General features: G+C 49.0%; 1 protein-coding gene across 1 annotated transcript in view; it reads right to left on the bottom strand.

Moving 5' to 3' along the window:
- The window catches only part of JMJD6 (jumonji domain containing 6, arginine demethylase and lysine hydroxylase), a 90522-nt gene that overhangs the window by 33013 nt on the left and 37486 nt on the right, over positions 1 to 20023 (bottom strand). The window contains 2 exon segments of the mRNA XM_029600406.1: positions 4548 to 4686; positions 14126 to 14261. Coding sequence (XP_029456266.1) covers positions 4548 to 4686; positions 14126 to 14261 — 275 coding nt within the window.

The raw sequence follows: 20023 nt of genomic DNA, 5'->3' as shown, positions 1-20023 counted from the left end.
CAAGGTTTCCATTTGAAACCTAGGAACGTTTAGAGCCATGTTAACTTTTTTTTTTTTTTTAAATCGAGGATGGACAGAACGTGCCCCTTGAAAGGAGTGGTTCTAGGATGGTTGTCTGCTCAAGGACTGTCTGAGTACTCAAGACGCTCTGAGCAGCCGAAACTGCCGACTTCCTCTAAAGCGGGAACGAGGACGACAGGAAGCCTTTCCCTTCGGCTTGTCTTCAGGCAATTTATGAACCTTATTCTCTACAAGAAGCTTGATCATCTCCTCCAAGTCTCTACCCAACAGCAACTTTCCTTTAAAAGGCAACACTACCAACTGAGACTTAGATGAAACTTCGGCCGACCAGTTCCTCAGCCAAAGGGGTCTGCTGGCCAAAACCGCCGACATCATAGTCCTGGAGGAGGTCCTGATGAGATCATATAAGACATTTGCGCCATATGCCACTATGGCTTCCAACCGTTCCGCCTGCTTTATCTCAGATTCAGACAAAGACCTGTCCGCTTGCAACTGCTGCACCCAGCGTAAGCTGGCCCACAACATAAAACTGCTACACACAGCAGCTCGAACACCAAGGGCAGACACCTTCTTGAGGTGCACCTCCAGCTTCCTATCCTGCAGCAACTGGAATGGTCATTTTCTTAATAACAGCCGAAACACATACATCCACCTTTGGGATTTTCAGAAGCTCAAGCTTATCTTCAGGCAAAAGAGTATCCCACTCCCTAAACACCAACGCGCTGACCGACTTGTGAAATGGAAAAGACCTTGTTGAACCTCGGAGGCAACCATGATCGGGTCCACTGCTCCCAATTCAGATTCCTTTCACGGGATCTCTATACCCAGTTCTTCCAGAACAGCGGGTATCAGAGGACCCAGCTCCTCCTTGTGGAACAGCCATACCACCTTGGGATCATTGCCTTCGACAGCCAGGTTCTTGGACAATGTCTTATCTGGATCCTCCAAAACCGGATCCGACCCCAGAGGATTTTGCACTCATGGATCCTCCGCTTCTGAAGAGCTCCCTGCGGAGGTTGTCGATGCTGGGGACCCTAGGACATGCCGGACTTCGTAGTCCCCACAGCCCCGGAGAACCTGGTCTCTTGGGCTGCCTCAAAGCCCCCATGCTCAGCCCTGTGCCAACCCGCAAATTTCCTGGCCTTATAGGCTTTGTGTAATAAGAGAACAAAATCAGAGGAAAAAGAATAGGAGGCATTCGAGTCCTCCTGGGGATCCTCCTTGCTTCCTGAGGGAGGCCCCTCAGTCTCCCAGGAGATAAAGGAGGGGGGAAAACCCCATTCCCTTCAACAGCCCACACAGCAGCCCTCAACTTAGACAAAATGGTAGCTGATACCGAGCTTAGCAGAAAGGGATCGTCTATAGGCTGCCATGCTGGTGGAAGCCTCCCAGGTTCGTAGCCCCAGGCCAGTTTTGTCACTGCCACGCTTCCCAAAGTGCTCTCTCCTCTGGAGAGGCACCGGGAGCATTTGCCATTGCGTGCATCTCCACAAGCCGCACAAGTCAAACCACGCGGCATGAAACCTGGCGCTAGACCACAAAACCCGAAGTCGCCAGAGTAACGGGGAATAAAAGCTGAGTCGCACAACAGCTTAAGCCGAAGAGCCGGGGTAAAATGTGCTGTTGTCCAAGCCAACACCTATTTGCTTCCTCTGCCTTTAGTTCACCTTTTTTTATTTTAAAAGAAAAAAAACCTTTTAAACAGGCCAATGAAAACAATTCAAACACTTCCTTTAAAGAAGAATGGCTGCAGGCTTAGTCTGTCCTCAGGGCAAGGGAACTAAGAAGGACCGAGCAACAAAAGGGTTCCCGACCCCCCTGCTCATCTGCCTCACAGACCAGGGGGGATGGCCCCAACAGGACCTAACAAACTCCTGGAAGGCAAGCACTCCTAAATCTTCTGATCTGACTACAGGCTTTGCACCTCCACCATCTGCTGGAGACAGAAATATTGAGGGACTGCAGGCAGCACCTTGTGTTAAGTGGCAGGGTCAGTAAAACTCTCTCTGTCTCTATCTGCTGGAGAGGAGGCAAAACCCAGGAGTCTGGACTGATCTGGATACGTACAGGGAGCCTGTAGATATCTCCACCCATATGGGAATGGAGCTTGTGACAGGGCCTGCATTTGCTCCTGCAACTTCCCTATCCTTCTGTCTGTTAGATATTCTCTCCCTAACATGGTGTTGAAAAGTACCCCTAAGTATACTAGCGTCTGATATGGCTAAAACTGGCTCTTTGCCCTGTTCACCATCCAGCCCAATTTTTCCAGGACATGAACTGTTCTCTCTGTGGCCTGATGGCCTTCCTGCAGGGAGTCTATTCTTATTAGTCAGCTGTCCAGGTAAAGGTGCATTTTGACCCCTTCCTTCCTTAAGGAGGCCGCCACTACTACCAGCATCTTTGTAAAGGTCCTTGGTGCAGTGGCCGGGCCAAAGGGGAGTGCCCTAAACTGGTAATGCTGACTAGCTATCTCGAAGCGTAAGTAACGCTGGAAATTTCTCCTGATGGGAATGTGAAAATATGCTTCTGACAGATCTAAGGCTGCAGGAATTCCCCTGTCCTTACGGCTGCCTTATTGTAGCCGGTGATTCCATGTGGAAATGGGGGGAACTACCAAGGTTCTGTTTACTTGCTTTAGGTCCAGTACTGGCTGAAAGCTTCCTTCCTTCGATACTAGGAATTAAATGGAGTAGACCCCCGTGCCTTCCTGACTGTGCGGTACTAGGATAATGGCTTGCAGCTGAACTAACCTAACATTTGCATGACTGAGTCGCCCTTGCTCACCTTGTATGGGGAGGAAACAAAGAAATTTACTAAGGGGAATCTTAATTCTGGGTGATATCTTTTGCTTATTTTGTCTAGGACCCATTGGTCCTTTGTTATTTTGGCCCATTCTTTATAAAAGATCTGTAATCTGCCCCCTACCTGGTGAATTATGGAGCAGGCCTGCTCCCCGTCATTGTGTGGTTTTGTCGCTAAAGGGAGCTTGAGGGTTCCCTTCCTTTGGCTAATAATTCCCCCGAAAGGGCTGAGATCTGCCTCGAATCCTGACTGGGCAAGAGATCTGGCCTCTACCTCCCCTCTGTCTGTACTCCCTGGACCACTGTCTCCAGTTGGCTCCCCTTGCAAAGACTCTGGGCTTTTCTTCCAGTAACCTTTGGGGCCTCGATCCTCCCCAGTCTTTGACCATCTTCTCTAGGTCTTCTCCAAAACAAGAGCCTTCCCTTAAAGCGAGGCTTTCCTAACCTGGTCTTGGATGCTGAATCTGCCACCCAATTCTTTAGCCATAAAAGCTGCTGTGAAGCTGTTGTGAAGGTCTTTCAGTGCTGCTCCATTTTTTTTTTTTTTAACTGGTATAGTGGTTTTCTTTGCTATTGCTGAGATCGCCACATCTACTCTAGGCAGATCTAGAAGCCTATCCTTATCCTGCTGTTCTATTACATACAGCCTCTGCATAGTTCTACGACTTCTAAACCTAGACTCCGGGATCTTCCATTCCACTGTCATCATATCCTGGATTGCTGAATGGATGGGAAAGGCTTTGCAAGCTTTTCTAATCCCTGTCAAAATGGGATTTCCCTTCATTCTAGCCTTCAGCACGTCCTCTTTCAGACTTAGAACCTGCGAGACTTTTGTAATTAGGGCCCCAGCTCATCTGCCCTAAACAAATGCACAACCGAGTCCCTAGCCTCCGGTTCTTCTTCACCTAAAGTCTCTTCTTGGGAAGAGCTGCCCTTCTCCTCCTCCTCAACCCCCCCTCCCCCCCCAGGGTTCCACCTTGGGACTCCAATCTTCCTAGCCCGAAAGTGGCTTGGGCTTTTCCCCTGAAGGAGCTTTATTCTACTTATCTTTCATCTGGAGATAAGCTAAGTGCTTAGCCAAGATGAAGTCCAAGGAAAACTCTGACTCCTCTTCCCCTCGGGGCTCTAGTCACTGATGCTGCTTGCCCCACCCTCTGAAGCTGCGGAGGAATGCCTTGACTGCCCTGAAGCTTGTTCCAGAGGTGGAGGAAAGGATGTGCTCCCTGGCGCGCACTGTTCAATTGGCCCAACCCTGTCCCTTCCTCCCCTGGGGTCTTTTTGCCACCACAATTGCAGCAAAAAGAGCCAGTGATGCTAGGGACCTGTTGGGACCCGCACCTGGTGCACATCCTCCCCTTCAAACTCACAGTTAGGCAACTTTGTTGGGAAACCAGAACAACTGGTTGCCCTGGGGAGGGAAGATTAGACTATGGAGGCTGTCATACCACGGGATCCCCAGCCCAGCCCAGACTCCTAGGGAAAGTGACCTTAAGGAAGGTTGTTGCCCTATGGCCCCTTCTTGACTGCTGGACCAGAGAAGTCCGTGCTCTGTCCCATCTGCTGGAGGCAGAGACTACCAATTTCCCCTCTGCTGGGCCAGCCTTTATGGTAGTGACGTCAGAGAGGAAGCTTTCACACTCTGCCCCCATCCACTTGTCGGAGGGAGAATCCCACAGGTTACTGGTCTGGCAGGACAAGAGGAGTCAGTGAGCTGAAAACCCTCACCTCAGAGTCTGAATCTGAAGAGCTGGAGCTGGATGAACTGGAGGAGTCACTGGAACTATCAGAAGCGATACCAGTTGATTCTTGCAGGTCTACAGAATCTGCCAGCACGGCCAGTTCAGGTCGCTCCTGCTTCAAAATCCTATAAAAAGACAAGAGGCCACTAGCCTGACAAACTGTGACTGAACAATTTATATACCAAAGCAGGAACCCTGAAAAGCAAACTGAGACCCTGTGGAGTCCAGACAGCCAAGAGACTATAAAACATGCGACAAACATGTTAATGATTTTTAAATTCCCTTTAATCCAGTAATATTATACCACCAATAACATGGAGTTGATTGTTTTGCAAACATCTGACCCCCAAGTAGATTCATGGAACAAAAAGCCCCTTCCCTCAGGCAACTTAAGTAAAAATAAGACCAACTGACCTTTTTTCCATTATTTCACCATTACATTTTTGATTAGTCCTCAGTGCTAAAACTCCAAACGTCAATATCAGACTGATTTTATTCTACCTTTCCAAGTCTTAATTGCACTAGCTACCCATAACATCCTTCTGTGACCTAAAAAGCATACAAATTTTGTTTTCTTCATGTTTTTACCATGCAATCTCTTTTTCAAACTACACTGGTGCCTTCATTTGTTTAATACAACTGCATCAGATTGCTACATATTAATTACAACACCACCACCAGGATTAATCAATCAGATCCCATTCCATGCAAGGTAATTTGTGACTGTTGTAAACATGGCTGATTCATGTTGCAGGGAGAGCAGCTGGAGAAATTATTATCTGATAATTTTGTTTTCCTTAGTACAGACAAATGGATTCCGGACCAATGGGTTTATGCTCCCCTGCCAGCAGATGGAGACAGAGTCAGGTTTCAAAGCTGACGTCACCCTAGATACACCCCTGTAGTGACCTCAGCCCTTCAGTATTCTCTTCAAAAGCCACTGTAAAACTACTATAGAAAAAAAACGATGAAAAACGGATAATCGTAACTGTATTCAACCAAACAAACACTGAATCCCAGTAAGATTACAGATACCCTGATCTAGGGACTGGATGACGGCTTACCTATCATCTCTTGGAATCGATATCCACTCTATGGGTGAATCCTTGGCACCGTTCTTGGGCAGCCAGCCGAGTCCATCTGTCTACACTAAGGAAAACAAAATTATCAGGTAAGTAATTTCTCCATTTCCTAGCGTGTGGTCAGATGAACTCAGGATCAATGGGATTTACAAAGCTACTCCCGATCGGGGCGGGGAGGCTGTCTGCGGTCCGGTTAACACCGCCCTTGAAAAGGCTGGGTCCTCCCAGGCCTGCATGTCCAGGCGATAGAACCTGGAGAAGGTGTGCAAGGAGGGTCCCCATTTGTCCAAAGTGATCTCAACCGACCATTGGTAGAAGAGGGACAGTCGACTCACATCTACTCGCTCCGAGGGTGGGTCGGTAATGTACGGTTATGGTTTTTAAATAAAATTTCATTAGGGGGTTTGGAATGAACCTGAACCAGATCCTCTCTTGGGCAGCTGACTCCGAACGGACAGAGACCTCTGAAATGTCAAGTTTCTGTAGGGGCGAAAGCATGGGAGCCCCTGGATCATCTACTCCTCATAAGCAAGGGGCACTGTAACTGCTTCTCTTATCTTCTGGTAGCTGGGGTACTAGAGATTCATCTTGTTTACTGGCCAGTTCTTCCAATTTGCTTCCAAAGAGGCGTGGATCCTTTAAAAGGCATCTTGGAGGTTGTGTCTGCTGACCAATTCCACAGTCATAGCGTCTTCTGGCCGCCACCACTGAGGTACAGACTAGGTCGAGGTATGGACTAGATCCGAGCACTGCATCAGCTAAAATGGCGGCGGGCAGCGGGTTCCATAACCGCTCTGGAATTCACCCGAGTCCATCCACCTCCTGAGAGAGGAGCAGGCACAAATGAGCTACCAGGGCTCAACAAGAAGCAATCTGTAAGGTCATTGCTATTGCATCAAAGGCCTGTTTAAGAATGGACTCCATCCGCCAATCGTGCACATTCTTTAAGGCCACTCCTTCCTCCACTGGGATAGTTGTTTGCTTAGAGATGGCACAGATCAGAGCATCCACTTTAGGGAAACGCAAACTGCTGGATCCAGTGGGTATAAAGCGTCTAACACTCATACACCTTTAAAACTTGCTTCTGGGGCATCCCATTCCAAGTCAATCAACTCCTGGATGGCTTCCAGTACTGGAAAGTAGCAAGAGGCTTTTCACTGGGAAATCAGAATGGGATTCTTTGGTTCCATCAGAGTCTGCCCCAGAAACTCCCAGCATCTTCAGGGTCTGGGAAACTAGGGCCGGCAATTCTTCTCTATGGAAAAACCGTAACATGGTCTGTTACAGTTCTAAACCAGGGGGAATTTCCCCATCTTCCAAGGAATCTGGATACTCTTCTTCGTCCGTGCCATCCGGGTCCCTGCCAGGGATACCCTTTGTGAGTAGAGGTCTGCTGATAGGATTGGAAGAGGGAGGGCTTTCCGGCTGAGGTCCCATCCAGACAAGGGCAAGTGAGGTAGCAGACTGCGCTTGTAGAAATGCGTGTAGGCCTTGAAAGAATTCCACCCAAGAGAAGGTGGCTGGCTCCATCCATAGCCCAGGAGGTACTGGAGTAGGTGCTGCTAAAATTTCCCTCTCCCATGGATGACAGTCCCGGGGTTACTCAGATCTGGGGTACTTCCGGTTGACCCATCCTCTAAATGGGAGGAGCCAGGCTTAGCAAAGTCCGGGGGAGGCTTCCGGGGGAGGCTTCCTCACAATGCTGACAAAAGAAAGAATCCAGATCAGATTGTGCAGCCCTAATATGATAAGCAGTGCAGAGAGAAAGGCATTTATGTTTCTTTGCTGCCAGAGCCACTGGCAACAGTAACTGCGTGTTCAGACGGCTCACGCTTGAAGTTCTATGCACACAGATTTCTGGTGCCTACGCAGGCCGCAGCGAAATGCATGCACAGCCCGTAGTCTGGCTTTACTTGTATTCTGTGCCTAGTAAGTTGTGCGCGTTATGTCCGAACACGGCGTTATAGGCACTGCACATACCGAAGCTCTATGGTGGACAATACAGGCACAAAAATGCATACAAGATGGCGCCGGTGCCACCATGGCCTACCACGTGGTGTTCCACCCAGGCCTAAAAAGGGGCCTAGCCCACCAGGGGGCCACTCAGCCGCCCACTTCCCCTTATCCCAACAGGATCGGGAAAGAAATCTGTACGACGTGCTGAGCAAGGAGACCAGAGGAAGTCTTACCAAAACCCCTCTAACATCTCTGAATCAGGAATTTTTTTTTTTAAACTTACCTGGGCTCAGCGCTTACTGGCTAAGCACAGAGACTGTCTCTGGCTGCAGGGGGGAGAGGGCTTTGGCTGTCACCGCTGTGCTCAGCTTCCTGCACCTGCTGCCTTTCAACTACTTCAGCAGCGAAGTCTGCGCTGGGAACTGGCTACTGTACCAAGACAACTTTGAGCGATCTCGGAAATCACCTCAGTAATTCTCAACTGGGGGAGGGACCTGTAGGAATCACCGCAGGAGAGCGGGGCTCAATCTTTTCTTCAATTTAAAAGTAGAATTTTTTCTTCCAAAAGGTACAGCGATCCCCATAGGGAAAGCATGTCTGCTACTGCTGCAGGGGAGCATAAACCCACTGGTCCTGAGTCCACCTGGCTACACGCTAAGAAAAGGAGAAATGTCTTACTTGATAATTTTATTTTCCTTAGGGTAGACAGATGGACTAAGGACCAAGGGGTTATATGGTCCCCTGCTATCAGATGAGACTGAGTCAAGTTTCAAAGCTGACATCACCTTAGATACACCTTTGTAGTGACTTTAGCCTTTCATTATTCCCTTCAAAAGCCATTGTGGACATACTATTGAAAAAAACAAAACACCAAACTTGATTAAAAACGGATAACCATAATTGTACGCAACCAAACATAAAATGCTGAATCCCAGCAAGATTATAGATGCCCTGATCTAGGGATTGGGCGACTGCTTACCTGTAACCTCTTGGAATTCATATTCCCCTTGTGGACAATACCTTGGCACCATTCTTGGGCAGCCGTGGGCGGGATGCTGAGTCCATCTGTCAACACTAAGGAAAACAAAGTTATCTTAAGTAATTTCTCCATTTCCTAGCGTGTAGCCAGATAAGACCTAGAACAATGGAGTGTACAAAAGCTACTTGCGATCAGGGCGGGAGGCTGCCTGCGGTCCGGTTAGCACTGCCCTTGCAAAGGCTGCGTCCTCCCGGGCCTGAATGTCCAGGCGATAGAACCTGGAGAAGGTGTGCAAGGAGGACCATGTCACCGCTCAACAGATGTCGACGAGAGACAGAAGCCTAACTTCCGCCCATGAGACTGCCTGAGCCCTAGTAGAATGAGTTTTAAGGTAAAATGGCAGTGGCTTTCCTGCCTTTACATAAGCTCCTGTGATCACCTCCTTGATCCAGCGAACTGTGGTAGCCTGCGAAGCTGGTTCGCCCTGTCTCCTTCCACCGTGAAGAACAAACAAGTGGTCCGTCTTGTGCACCGGTTCCGAAAGTTCCAGATACTGCACCAAAAGCTTACTGATGTTTAAATGGCGGAGGAGGCAGTAGTCTTCCGTGTTCTTGTGCCTATCTAGGGACCGGAATGAAATGGACTGATTAATATGAAACTCCAAGACTACCTTGGGCAAGAAGGATGGAACGGTATGAAGTTGTAACACTCCTGGGGTCATCCGGAGGAATGGTTCCCAACACAACAAGGCCTGTAGTTCAGAGATGCGAAGTGCCAAGCATAGAGCCACCAGAAACACCATTTTCAGGGTTAATAAATGCAAGGAAAGACTGCGCAGTGGCCGAAAGAAGGGCCCTGCCAAAAACTCCTATACTAGATTAAGATTCCACAAGGGAACCGGCAACTGTAGGGGTGGCCGGAAGTGCTTTGCCCCTTTTGGAAAACAAGCCATGTCTGGATGCACCAACAGGTGGATTCCGTTCACATCGCCTCTGAAACAGGAGAGCTGCTACTTGGACCTTCAAGGAGTTAAGGGACAACCCTTTATTCAGACCGTATTGTAAGAATACCAGAGCCAGAGGGACTTTGGCCATCTGAGGTGCAACCCGGCATTCCTCGCACCAGACCTAAATAATTCTCCAGACCTGCACATACGCTAAGGATGTTGAGAACTTCTGCGTGTGGAGCAAGGTGGTAATTACTGCCACCAAATATTCGCGTTTCATCATGCGAGCCCTCTCAAGAGCCAAACCGTAAAACAAAACAAAACAAAAAAAAAAAAAAAAAAGAGTCTGATCCTTGTGAAGGACTGGACCTTGCTGGAGCAGGTCACTGTGCGGAGGGAGGCGGGGGGCGGTGTCTCCACCAGAAGCCTCCACATGCCTGCATATCAGTGGCGCCTGGGACAATCTGGAGCCACTAGAAGAACTAATCCCCTGTGGCGCTTGATCCTACGAATGACCCTGCCCAGCAGGGACCACAGAGGGAAAGCGCATAGTAAGCCTTTTTCCAGCCAGGTCTGAAAGAGGGTGTTGATCCCCAAGGATCGTTGATCTTTTTTGCAACTGAAGAATCGGGGAAACTTCACTTGTGGGATGCAGCCAGCAGGTCGAGGGACGGGAGGCCCCAGCGATCTACCAGTAGCTGAGAGGCTCTGGCAGACAATGCCCATTCTCCTGGTTCCAGACTCTCCCTGCTTAGAAAATCTGCTCTGATGTTGTCTTTTCCCGCGATGTGGGAGGCAGACATCTGAAGATTCAATTTTGCCCACTCCATAAGGAAATCTATCTCCAGAGACCCTTGCTGGCTCTTGGTTCCTCCCTGGCGGATGATGTAAGCTACTGTTACATTGTCCAACATCATGTGGACCGCCTGATCCTGGAATAAGTGACTGAACTGTAGCCAATCTGACCGCCCGGGCTTCCAGGCATTTTATGTTCCAGAGTGCTTCTTCCTTGGTCCAATGCCCCTGGGCCGTCAGTTCAGACAGTGAGCTCCCCAACCCCGGAGGCTCTCATCTGTCGTGAAGACTAGCCAGTTCAGCGGGGGACAGGTTTACATCCTTGCCCCAGGTGAGGTTTCTGAAGCCACCACTGGAGCAGAGAACATACTTCCATCGGTAGGTGGAGGCAAATCGAATAGTCTTGAGACAGTGGGTTCCAATGTGACTGCAGGAAGTGTTGAAGTGGCCGCATGTGTGCCCTCCCCCACAGTACTATCTCCAGGGTTGATGCCATCAGAGGACCTGAAGATAGCTCCACACTTTGGAGTGTATCGTGTTCGTCAAACGATGCACTTGGGATATCACTTCCTTATCCGCGAAGGCAGGAGGAAGACCTTGCCCAACTTGGTGTCAAAATCAGACTCCCAGATATTCCAGGGACTGGGAGGGCTTGAGGCTGCTTTTGTCCATATTTACGACCCAATCAAGCTCCTGAAGCAGGGACATCACCCTGCTGGTCACCCAGAGACTCTCTTCCCATGACTTCGCCCAGATCAACCAGTCGTCCAAGTATGGGTGCATCAGGATTCCTTCTTTCCTCAGTGCCACCGTGCTACAACCACCATAATCTTGGAGGATGTTCAGGAGGCGGTGGCCAGGCCAAAGGGCAGTGCCCGGAAATAATGTCGGCCCAGTACTGCAAAGCGTAGGAAATGCTGAGGTTCTTGCAGGATTGGAATATGAAGGTAAGCCTAGGAGAGTTCCAGGGAGGTTAACCCTCTTTCTTGGGTATGATGAAATAGATGGAACACCACCCCGTATTTTCCTGGGGTGCAGGCACTGGAATTATAGTCCTCAATTTGAGGAGACTTATCAAGGTAGATTCTACTGCCTGCTTCTTGTGCTGAGAGTGGCAAGGGGACATCATGAACATGGCCCGATGAGTGCTGCGAAACTCCCGTGCGTATCTTTCTCGTATGACATCTAGTACCCATTTGTCCAACGTGATCTCGACCCACCGCTGGTAGAAGAGGGATAGTTGACCCCCTTATCTCCTCGTTCCATAGATGGGTTGGCCATTGGGGAGTTCGGGCGAACCTGAACCTCTCTTGGGCTGATGGTTCTGAAAGGACTGAGACCTCCCTGAGGACAGAGGCCTCTGAAATGCAGAGTTTCTGTAGGGCCGAAAGTGTTGGGCACCTCTGGATCGACCCCTCATAGGAGAGGGGTGCTGTGACTGCTTTCTCTTATCTTCCGTTAACAGGGGCACTGGAGATTCGCTCCACTTACTGGCCAGCTTTTCCAATTTGCTTCTGAAATGGAGTGATCCCTTAAAGGACATCTTTGTGAGGTTTGCCTTAGGAGGTCGCATCTGCTGACAAATTTTGCAGCCACAGTTGTCTTCTGGCCACTATCACTGAGGCCATTCCTCTGGCCGAGGTACGGACTAGGTCAGAGCTCGCGTCAGCTAAAAAGGCAGCAGCAGGCTCCATAGCATTCTCTGGAATATGCCCCTGAGTTATCCACCTCTCTAGAGAGGAGCAGGCATGAGCAAGCCACCAGGGCACAGCAGGAAGCAATCTGCAAGGTCATTGCTGTTGCGTCAAAGGCTTGCTTAAAGATGGACTCCATCTGCCTATCACGCGCTTCCTTTAAGGCTGCTCCTCCCTCCATTGGGATAGTTTGCTTCGAAACAGCGCAGACTGGTGCATCCACTTTAGGGAAACGCAGGCATTCTCTGGCCGCAAGATCAAGTGGGTATAGAGCTTCTAATGCTCGACCACCATTAAAACTCGCTTCAGAGGCGTCCCATTCCAGGTCAATTAATTCCTGGATGGCTTCCAGTACCGAAAAATAGCAAGAGGCTTTCCGTAGAGATACCAGAATGGGATTCTTCTTAGGTTCCGTCATGGAGTCCGCTCCAGGAACTCCCAGCGTCTTCAGAGGCTGGGAAAACAGGGCCGGCAGTTCATCTCTATGGAAAAAATTTAACATGGTCCGATACGTGTTCTAAACCTGGAGGGCTTTTTCCATCTTCCAAGGGATCTGGATCTCCTTCCTCGTCTGTGCTGTCTGAGTCTCTGCTAGGAGCATCTCTGGTGTGGCAAGGCATGTCTTGAGGTCTGCCGATAGGACTGGGAGAGGGAGGCCTTACCGGCTGTGGTTCCGTCCATATAGGGGCCAGAGAAGCAGACGACGCCTGTACGAAGGCCTTGGAAAAATTCCACCCAAGAGAAGGCTGCCAGGTCCATACCTAGCCCAGGAAGAACTGGAGTAGTTGCAGTTGAATTTCCCTCTCCTATGCACGACCCAGCCACAGGATTATTCAGATCCAGGGTGCTTCTGGTTAAGGTTGTGGCTGACCCATCTTCAGAATGGGAAGAACCGGATTTGGTAAAGTCTGGGGAGGCCAACTCACCCTAGGCCTCCTCACAGTGCTGACGTAAGTAAGAATCCAGGTCAGACTGAGTACCCAAATATGACAAGCAGCACAGAGAGAATGGTGTTTAGGTTTCTTTGCTGCTGGAGCCTTTAGACACGGCAGTTGCAAATTGAGCTGATTTGCAGAGATATCTGGCACCAGAGTGGGCCACAGCGAGCCGCACGCACAGCCGTGCGCTCGGGAATTCTGCGCCTAAGTACAGTACAGTAGAGAGCGCAGCGCGTAGACTGTGCCAACTCAGGCTGAAGCGGGGCCTAGCCCACCTGCTCGAATGCTCACTTCCCTTTACTGCAACGGACCGGGAACAATGTCAGTATGGCGTACCGAGCAAGGAGACCCGAGGAAGTCTTACCGAAAACCTCTCCATCTCAGAATGGGAAATCCCCCCCTTTTTTTTTTTTTTTTAAACTTAACCTGGGCTCAGCGCTTACTGGCTGAGTACATAGAAGACTCCAGCTGCGGTGGGAGAGAGCTTTGGTCGTCACCGCCACGCTCGGCTTCCTGCATCCTCTGCCTTTCAGCTGCTTCAGCAGCAAAGCCCATACCGGGAACCAGCTACACCTCTGAGGGATCTCTGAAATCACCTCAGGAATTCTCAACTGAGGGAGGGACCTTTAGGTATCACCGCAGGAGAGCGGGGCTCAGTGCTTCTCCAATTTAAAGGTAAAATTTTCTTCTAAAGAGTATTGAGATCCTGAAAGGGAGAGCATGTCCACATCTGCTAGGAGACTGAAAGATACTAAAGGGCTGAAGTCACTGGAAGGGTGTATCTAAGGTGACGTCAGCTTTGAAACTTGACTCTGTCTCCATCTACTAGCAGGGGAGCATATAACCCATTGGTCCTGAATCCATCTGGCTACATGCTAGGAAATTAAAGTTAAAAAAAACCAAACCCAAACACAACTGACTTGATTAATAACAAATAATTGTCATGTCAATACAGAACTAGCTTTAAACTAATTCTGAGGATTTTTATCCAACATAACATGCTGTAACTAACACTAAACCAGGTAACCAACACAATTTTGTGAGCTACCAATTTCAATTACAAGCAACATAAGGGCCTGAGATAAGAGGAACTGCAGGTAAGCTATTCACTTTCTGTTCTATTCACAGATTACAAAGCCCCTTGGAGTTTAAACAATTGAATTTTGTCTCTCACCTGTACCACTTCCTAGATAGCTTTGGTCTTCCTCTTACTGTCTTGTGCCACACTACGGGGAAGTTGGTACAGCTAGCAAAGTTTTGCGTCAAAGCAATGGCAGTATCGAGATTGAGGACGACATGCCACCACCCCCCTGCAAGAAAATACACCACCTCACAAGTAAGCATTAAACAAAGTGTTGGAAATCTTAATTCTGAATTAATAAGAGATGCAGGCCATTCTTACCACAGCAGTTGGGAAAGCTAGGTATTACCAGTAGCAAGAGGTAAGTACTACAGGTTTTTAGCAAGACCCTACCTTGAAAACTGTGTTCAGTTCTACAGTCAACATCACTGAAGGACATTATCAAGGTAAAGGTAAGTCAAAAGAGGGCCATCAAAATTACAAGGTAGCAATTTCCACAGAATGAAAAGCTCAAGGACAAGGGGAACAGTTAAAAATATTGCCTTTAAAGAAAGTGGTTTACAGTTAAAACATATGCAGCTGAAGAGTAGGAAGTTCAAATGGAATGTGAAACCTCCCCCAAAACAAAAAAAACTCCCCAAACACTTTCAACAAATGGGTTGAGGACAAATGGAACAGACTTCCAGCTGAGGTTATAGCCAAAATAGAGGCAGAATTCAAGTATGCAAGGGAGAGATATGTTCCCTGTACTTACCCAGAACAGTCCAGACTCCTGGGTTTTGCCTCCCTTCCAGCAGATGGAGACAGAGGAAGTTTCACCGATGCTGCCACATAACCAGAGGTGCCACCTGCAGTCCCTCAGTATTTCTCTGTCTCCAGCAGATGGTGGAGGTGCAAAATCTGCAGTCTGAGACTGATTATCAAAAAAAAAAAAAAAAAAAAGGATTAAGAAGTTCTGTCAGGCAGTGAGCCACTAGAGCCTGTGAGTGTTTAGACTGGTTCCTCGTTCATGTGGCTGTTTGCTTTGCAGAACAGGCAGCTCTCTCTTTCTTCTCCCATTTCTCTGATGGCTGGCGATTGTTGCAGCCCGGCGCCCTGCTGCAATGCCGCACGGCTTGAGCTTTTCAGGTTGTGGAGATGCATGCTCGTCTTTCTCGGGACGGCAAATGCTCTAAGTGCCTCTCCGGGGAAGAAGGCACTTTGATGGCGCTAGCGACCATTTTGGGTGGGCGCCACAAGCCTGGGAGGCTCGCTCGCGCGAGGCAGCCAGTAAATGACCCATTTCCACTAAGTGTGGGAACAGCGGCCATTTTGTTCTTCATGGCTGCTTCATGGGCGGGCGGGGGGGGGGGGGGGGGGGGGGGGGGGGGGGGGGGGGGGGGGGGGGGGGGGGGGGGGGGGGGGGATTCCCTCCTCCTTTGTTCCCAGTGGTTGGGGCCTCTGGGAGGCCATAACGCTGAGAAAACTCACTCAGGTGCACCCTGGGCCTTTTAAGAGGGTTAGGCCTTATCGGGCGGCATGGGTTACAAGAGTTTGGTGAGTTCCAGGAGCCCCGGGCTCTGCTGGCCGCCGCGGATAGTTCTTCTGAGGTTTCAGAGAGTGAGGATCGCCAGTGCAGAACCCGCAGGACTTGGATCCGGAGGTGGATTGCGATCGGACGAGGTGCGGGGAAAAGCCCCAGACGTGGAAGGGGATAATCCTAAGGTGGTGCGGCTCTTCCACAAGGAGAAGCCGAGTCCCCTGATACCCTATGCTCTGGAGGAATTGGGCATAAGAACTCCGCGAGAGAATCGGATTAGGAAGAGGTGGATCCAGTCATGGACAGCCTTTGGGATCCAGAAAAGTCCTTTCCCTTCCACAAATTGGTCAAAAAGTTGGTATTTAGGGAGTGGGATACTCCTGAGATTGATTTGAAAGTTAGAGCAATGGACAAGTTATATCCTTTACTAGAGGATACACTTGAGCTCCTTAAGATCCCAAAAGGTGGATGCCTCGGTTTCAGCTGTTACTAAGACTACCATTCCGGTTGCTGGTTCTACAGCGCTGAAAGACTTTCAAGATAGGAAGCTGGAAGTTCACCTCAAGAAGATTTTTGAGGTTTGGCTCTTGGCATACGAGTGGTGGTGTGCAGCAGTTTTATGCTGTGAGCCGGTTTGCGCTGGGTACAGTTGTTACAAGCGGACAAATACTTGTCGGACTCTGAGGTGAAGCAGCTGGAAGCTGTGGTGGCCTATGGAGTTGATGCATTATATGACCTCATTAGGACCATGTCATCGGCGGTCTCGGCCAGAGACTCCTCTGGTTGAGGAACTGGTCGGCGGATATTTCATCCAAGTCGCAGTTGGGAGCCTTGCCCTTCAAAGAACTTGCTCTTTGGTCAGGACTTGGAGGAGATTATCAAACATCTTGGAGAGAATAAGACTCACAAATTGCCTGAGGATAAGCCAAAAGGGAAAGGACCTTTTCATTCACACTCATTTCAGAGGGAGTAAGCGTTCTCGGCCTAACAGGTCTTCAAGTGGCTCCCACAGGCAGTCCTCAGGAAGGTAACTGTCTGGAACCAGTTCTTTCATGGGCGAAGGCCGGGTAGAGATGGTTCTACCCAGGGCAAGTGGTGGATCCAAGTCCGCCCAATGCAGTGAATCCGGTCCATTCCTTGGTTCCTATTATAGGGGAGTCAGTTGGCTCTATTTTATTTTTTTTTTTTTAATGTATTTATTTATTTTTTTTATGAGAAATGGACTAGGGTCACGTCAGACCAGTGGGTCTTAAGCGTGATAAGGAAAGGTTACGCTTTAGAAGTTGCTCGGCCCCTGCAAGACTTGTTCGTCCCCGTGCACTTATGAGAAAAAGAAGATCGTGGTGCAAGAAAATGTCAGTTGTCTTTGCATGCTAGGAGCCATTGTCCCGGTCTCTCTGGAGGAATGGGGGACAGGCTGCTATTCCATTTAGTTTGTCGTTCCCAAGAAGAAGAGTGTGTTCAGTCCAATCTTGGATTTAAAAAGGGTGAACATAGCTCTTTCGGATGGAAACCCTGCATTCAGTGATTGCGGCGGTGCGCAAGGGGGAATTCCTGACATCTCTGGATTTGACTGAAGTGAACTTGCACATTGGCATCCGGCCTGATCAAAGATATCTGAAATTCATGGTCATGGGTCAACATTTTTAGTTTTGCTATCTGCTCTTCGGTCTGGCGACAGCACCCAGAATTTTCACCAAGGTTATGATCATGGTGGTAGCAGCGGCCCTCCGGAGGGAGGGTGTATTGATTTACTCATATCTGGATGACTGGCTTATCTGAGTGAAGTCGGAGGTCCTTTGCCCGGAGGCAGTGGACATAAGAAATTGCCATGCTGGGTCAGACCAAGGGTCCATGAAGCCCAGCATCCTGTTTCCAACAGAGGCCAAACCAGGCCACAAAAACCTGGCAATTACCCAAACATTAAGAAGATCCCAAGTTACTGATGCAATTAATAGCAGTGGGTATTCCCTAAGTAAACTTGATTAATAGCCGTTAATGGACTTCTCCTCCAAGAATTTATCCAAACCTTTTTTGAACCCAGCTACTTTAACTTCACTAACCACATCCTCTGGCAACAAATTCCAGAGCTTTATTGTGCGTTGAGTGAAAAAGAATTTTCTCCAATTAGTCTTAAATGTGTTACTTGCTAATTTCATGGAATGCCCCCTAGTCCTATTATTATTATTCGAAAGTGTGAATAGCAGATTCACATATACTCGTTCAAGACCTCTCATGATTAAAGACCTCTATCATATCCCCCCCTCAGCCGTCTTTTCTCCAAGCTGAACAGCCCCAACCTCTTCAGCTTTTCCTCATAGGGGAGCTGTTCATCCCCTTTATCATTTTGGTTGCCCTTCTCTGTACCTTCCCCATCGCAACTATATCTTTTTTTTGAGATGCAGCTACTTGGCGCTTGAGATCATTAGAGTGGATAGTCAATCTCTCCAAATGCCATCTTTCCCCTTCTCAGGTTTTAGAATTTCTGGGGTCGTGTTTCGATACCAAGGTGGGGAAGGATTTTCTCACAGAGGAGCGGATTTCCAAGTTGCAAGCTCAAATTTATGGTTTGTTGGAGAAGCAGGTGACCAAGGTCTGGGATTAATTGCATGTTCTCAGCTTCATGGCTTCCACCTTGGAGTTGGTCCCATGGACTTTGTTTGTATGCGGTCTCTCTAGTCAGCTTTGCTGCCCCGCTGGGTCCCGGTGTCAGAACAGTTTCAGTTGTTGCTTCCTCTTTCGGAGTTGGCCAGGTCCAGTCTCTTGTGGTGGCTTGGTGCAGACAAGTTGAGACAAGGTGTGAATGTGGGAAGTTCTGGTCTGGATGATCGTTACCACCATTGCCAGTCTCTCCGGTTAGGGGGGGGGCGGCGGTGTGTCAGAACCAGTCCATTCAGGGACAATGGTTGACGGAGGAAGCGTTGTGGTCCATCAATCACTTGGAAACGAGGGCAGTGCGTTTGGCACTGTGCGCATTTCTGCCCCTGTTGAGGAGGAAACCTGAGAGAGTCTCTTGTCGGACAATGCAACGACTGTGGCTTACATCAACTGACAGAATGGCACCAAGAGTTGGGCGGTGGCTCAGGAGTTAGTCAACTGGACAGAGCATCATCCGGCACCGCTAGTGGCATCTCACAAAAGGGGCACGGACAATGTGCAAGCAGATTTCCTCAGCTGGTAACAGCTGGATCCCAGGGAATGGGAGCTGTCAGAGGAAGCGATGCGCCTCAGTCGCAGCTGAGGCAGGCTGCATATGGATCTAATGGTGACTTTCCGCAATGCCAAGGCCCCTCTGTTCTTCAGTCAAAGAAGGGAACGAGGAGCAGAAGGGGGTAAGATGTATTAGTTCTGCCTTGGCCGAGCGACATCCTTCTGTATGCGTTTCTGCCATGGCTGCGTATAGAGGTCCATTCGTGCGATGTGATTCTAGTAGTGCCGGAGCAGTCGAGACATCCTTGGTCAATCTGGTGGTGGACAATTCATTGAGGCTAGCTCATCTGAAAAATCTCCTGTATCAAGGTCCCATATTTTCAGATCAGGCAGATCACTTTTGTCTAGCAGCTTGGCATTTGAGAGGCAGCGCTTGAGGAATAAGCGTTATTTGGAAGCGGTCATTACTACCCTTTTGCAATCTAGGAAGTCTTCCACCTCCCTGGCGTATGTGAGGGTATGGAGAGTTTTTGAGGTTTGCTGTGTAGAACAAAGGGTGGATCCCATCAGGGCCTCATGGCACATATTCTAGCCTTTTTACAAGATGGTTTAGTGAAGGGCTTATACTTCAACTCCCTCAGGGTTCAGGTGACGGCTTTGGGCTGTTTTTGAGGCAAGGTTTCAGGGTATCCCTAGCTGCACATCCGGATGTGGTGCATTTTCTCCAGGGACAAAGCATTTATGGCCTCCAGTTCGGAAGCCTTGTCCATCCTGGAGCCTTAACATAGTCCTTAAGTGCATGTGTGCAGCCCTGTTAGAACCGCTGAAGAGAGCTACTATGAAATATCTTACTTTGAAGGTGGTTTTTTTTGATGGTGATTTTCACTCGCCAAAACTCTGAACTTCAGGCCTTGTCATGCAGAGAGCCTTTTTTGAGGATTTCAGATTCAGGGGTTTTCTTGAAGATGGTTCCTTTTCTTCTGAAAGTGGTTTAGTCATTCCACTTAAATCAGTCAGTGGAGTTGCCATCCTTTCCAAGTTTGGATCCTATGGCACTGCACATCAAGGATTGTGTCACTTGGACATGAGGCGTGCATTGATGCAGTACCTTGAAGTCACTTCCAGTTGTCCTATCATCTTTTTGTGCTATGGAGTGATGCAAAAAAGGGTCATAAAGCGTCAAAAGCTACAATTGCATGGTGGTTGAAAGAAAGTTATTGGATCCGCGTATATCTATTAAGGTTGCCCTGTTCTGGAGGGCTTAAGGGCTCATTCTACCCATTCTCAGGTGACCTCCTGGGTCGAATGTCAACAAGTTTTGT

Source organism: Rhinatrema bivittatum, chromosome 4 (genome assembly GCF_901001135.1).
Source record: "Rhinatrema bivittatum chromosome 4, aRhiBiv1.1, whole genome shotgun sequence".
Classification (NCBI taxonomy): Eukaryota; Metazoa; Chordata; class Amphibia; order Gymnophiona; family Rhinatrematidae; genus Rhinatrema; species Rhinatrema bivittatum.
Note: the sequence above shows the minus strand (reverse complement) of the source record. Positions and strands in the feature narration are given on the sequence as shown.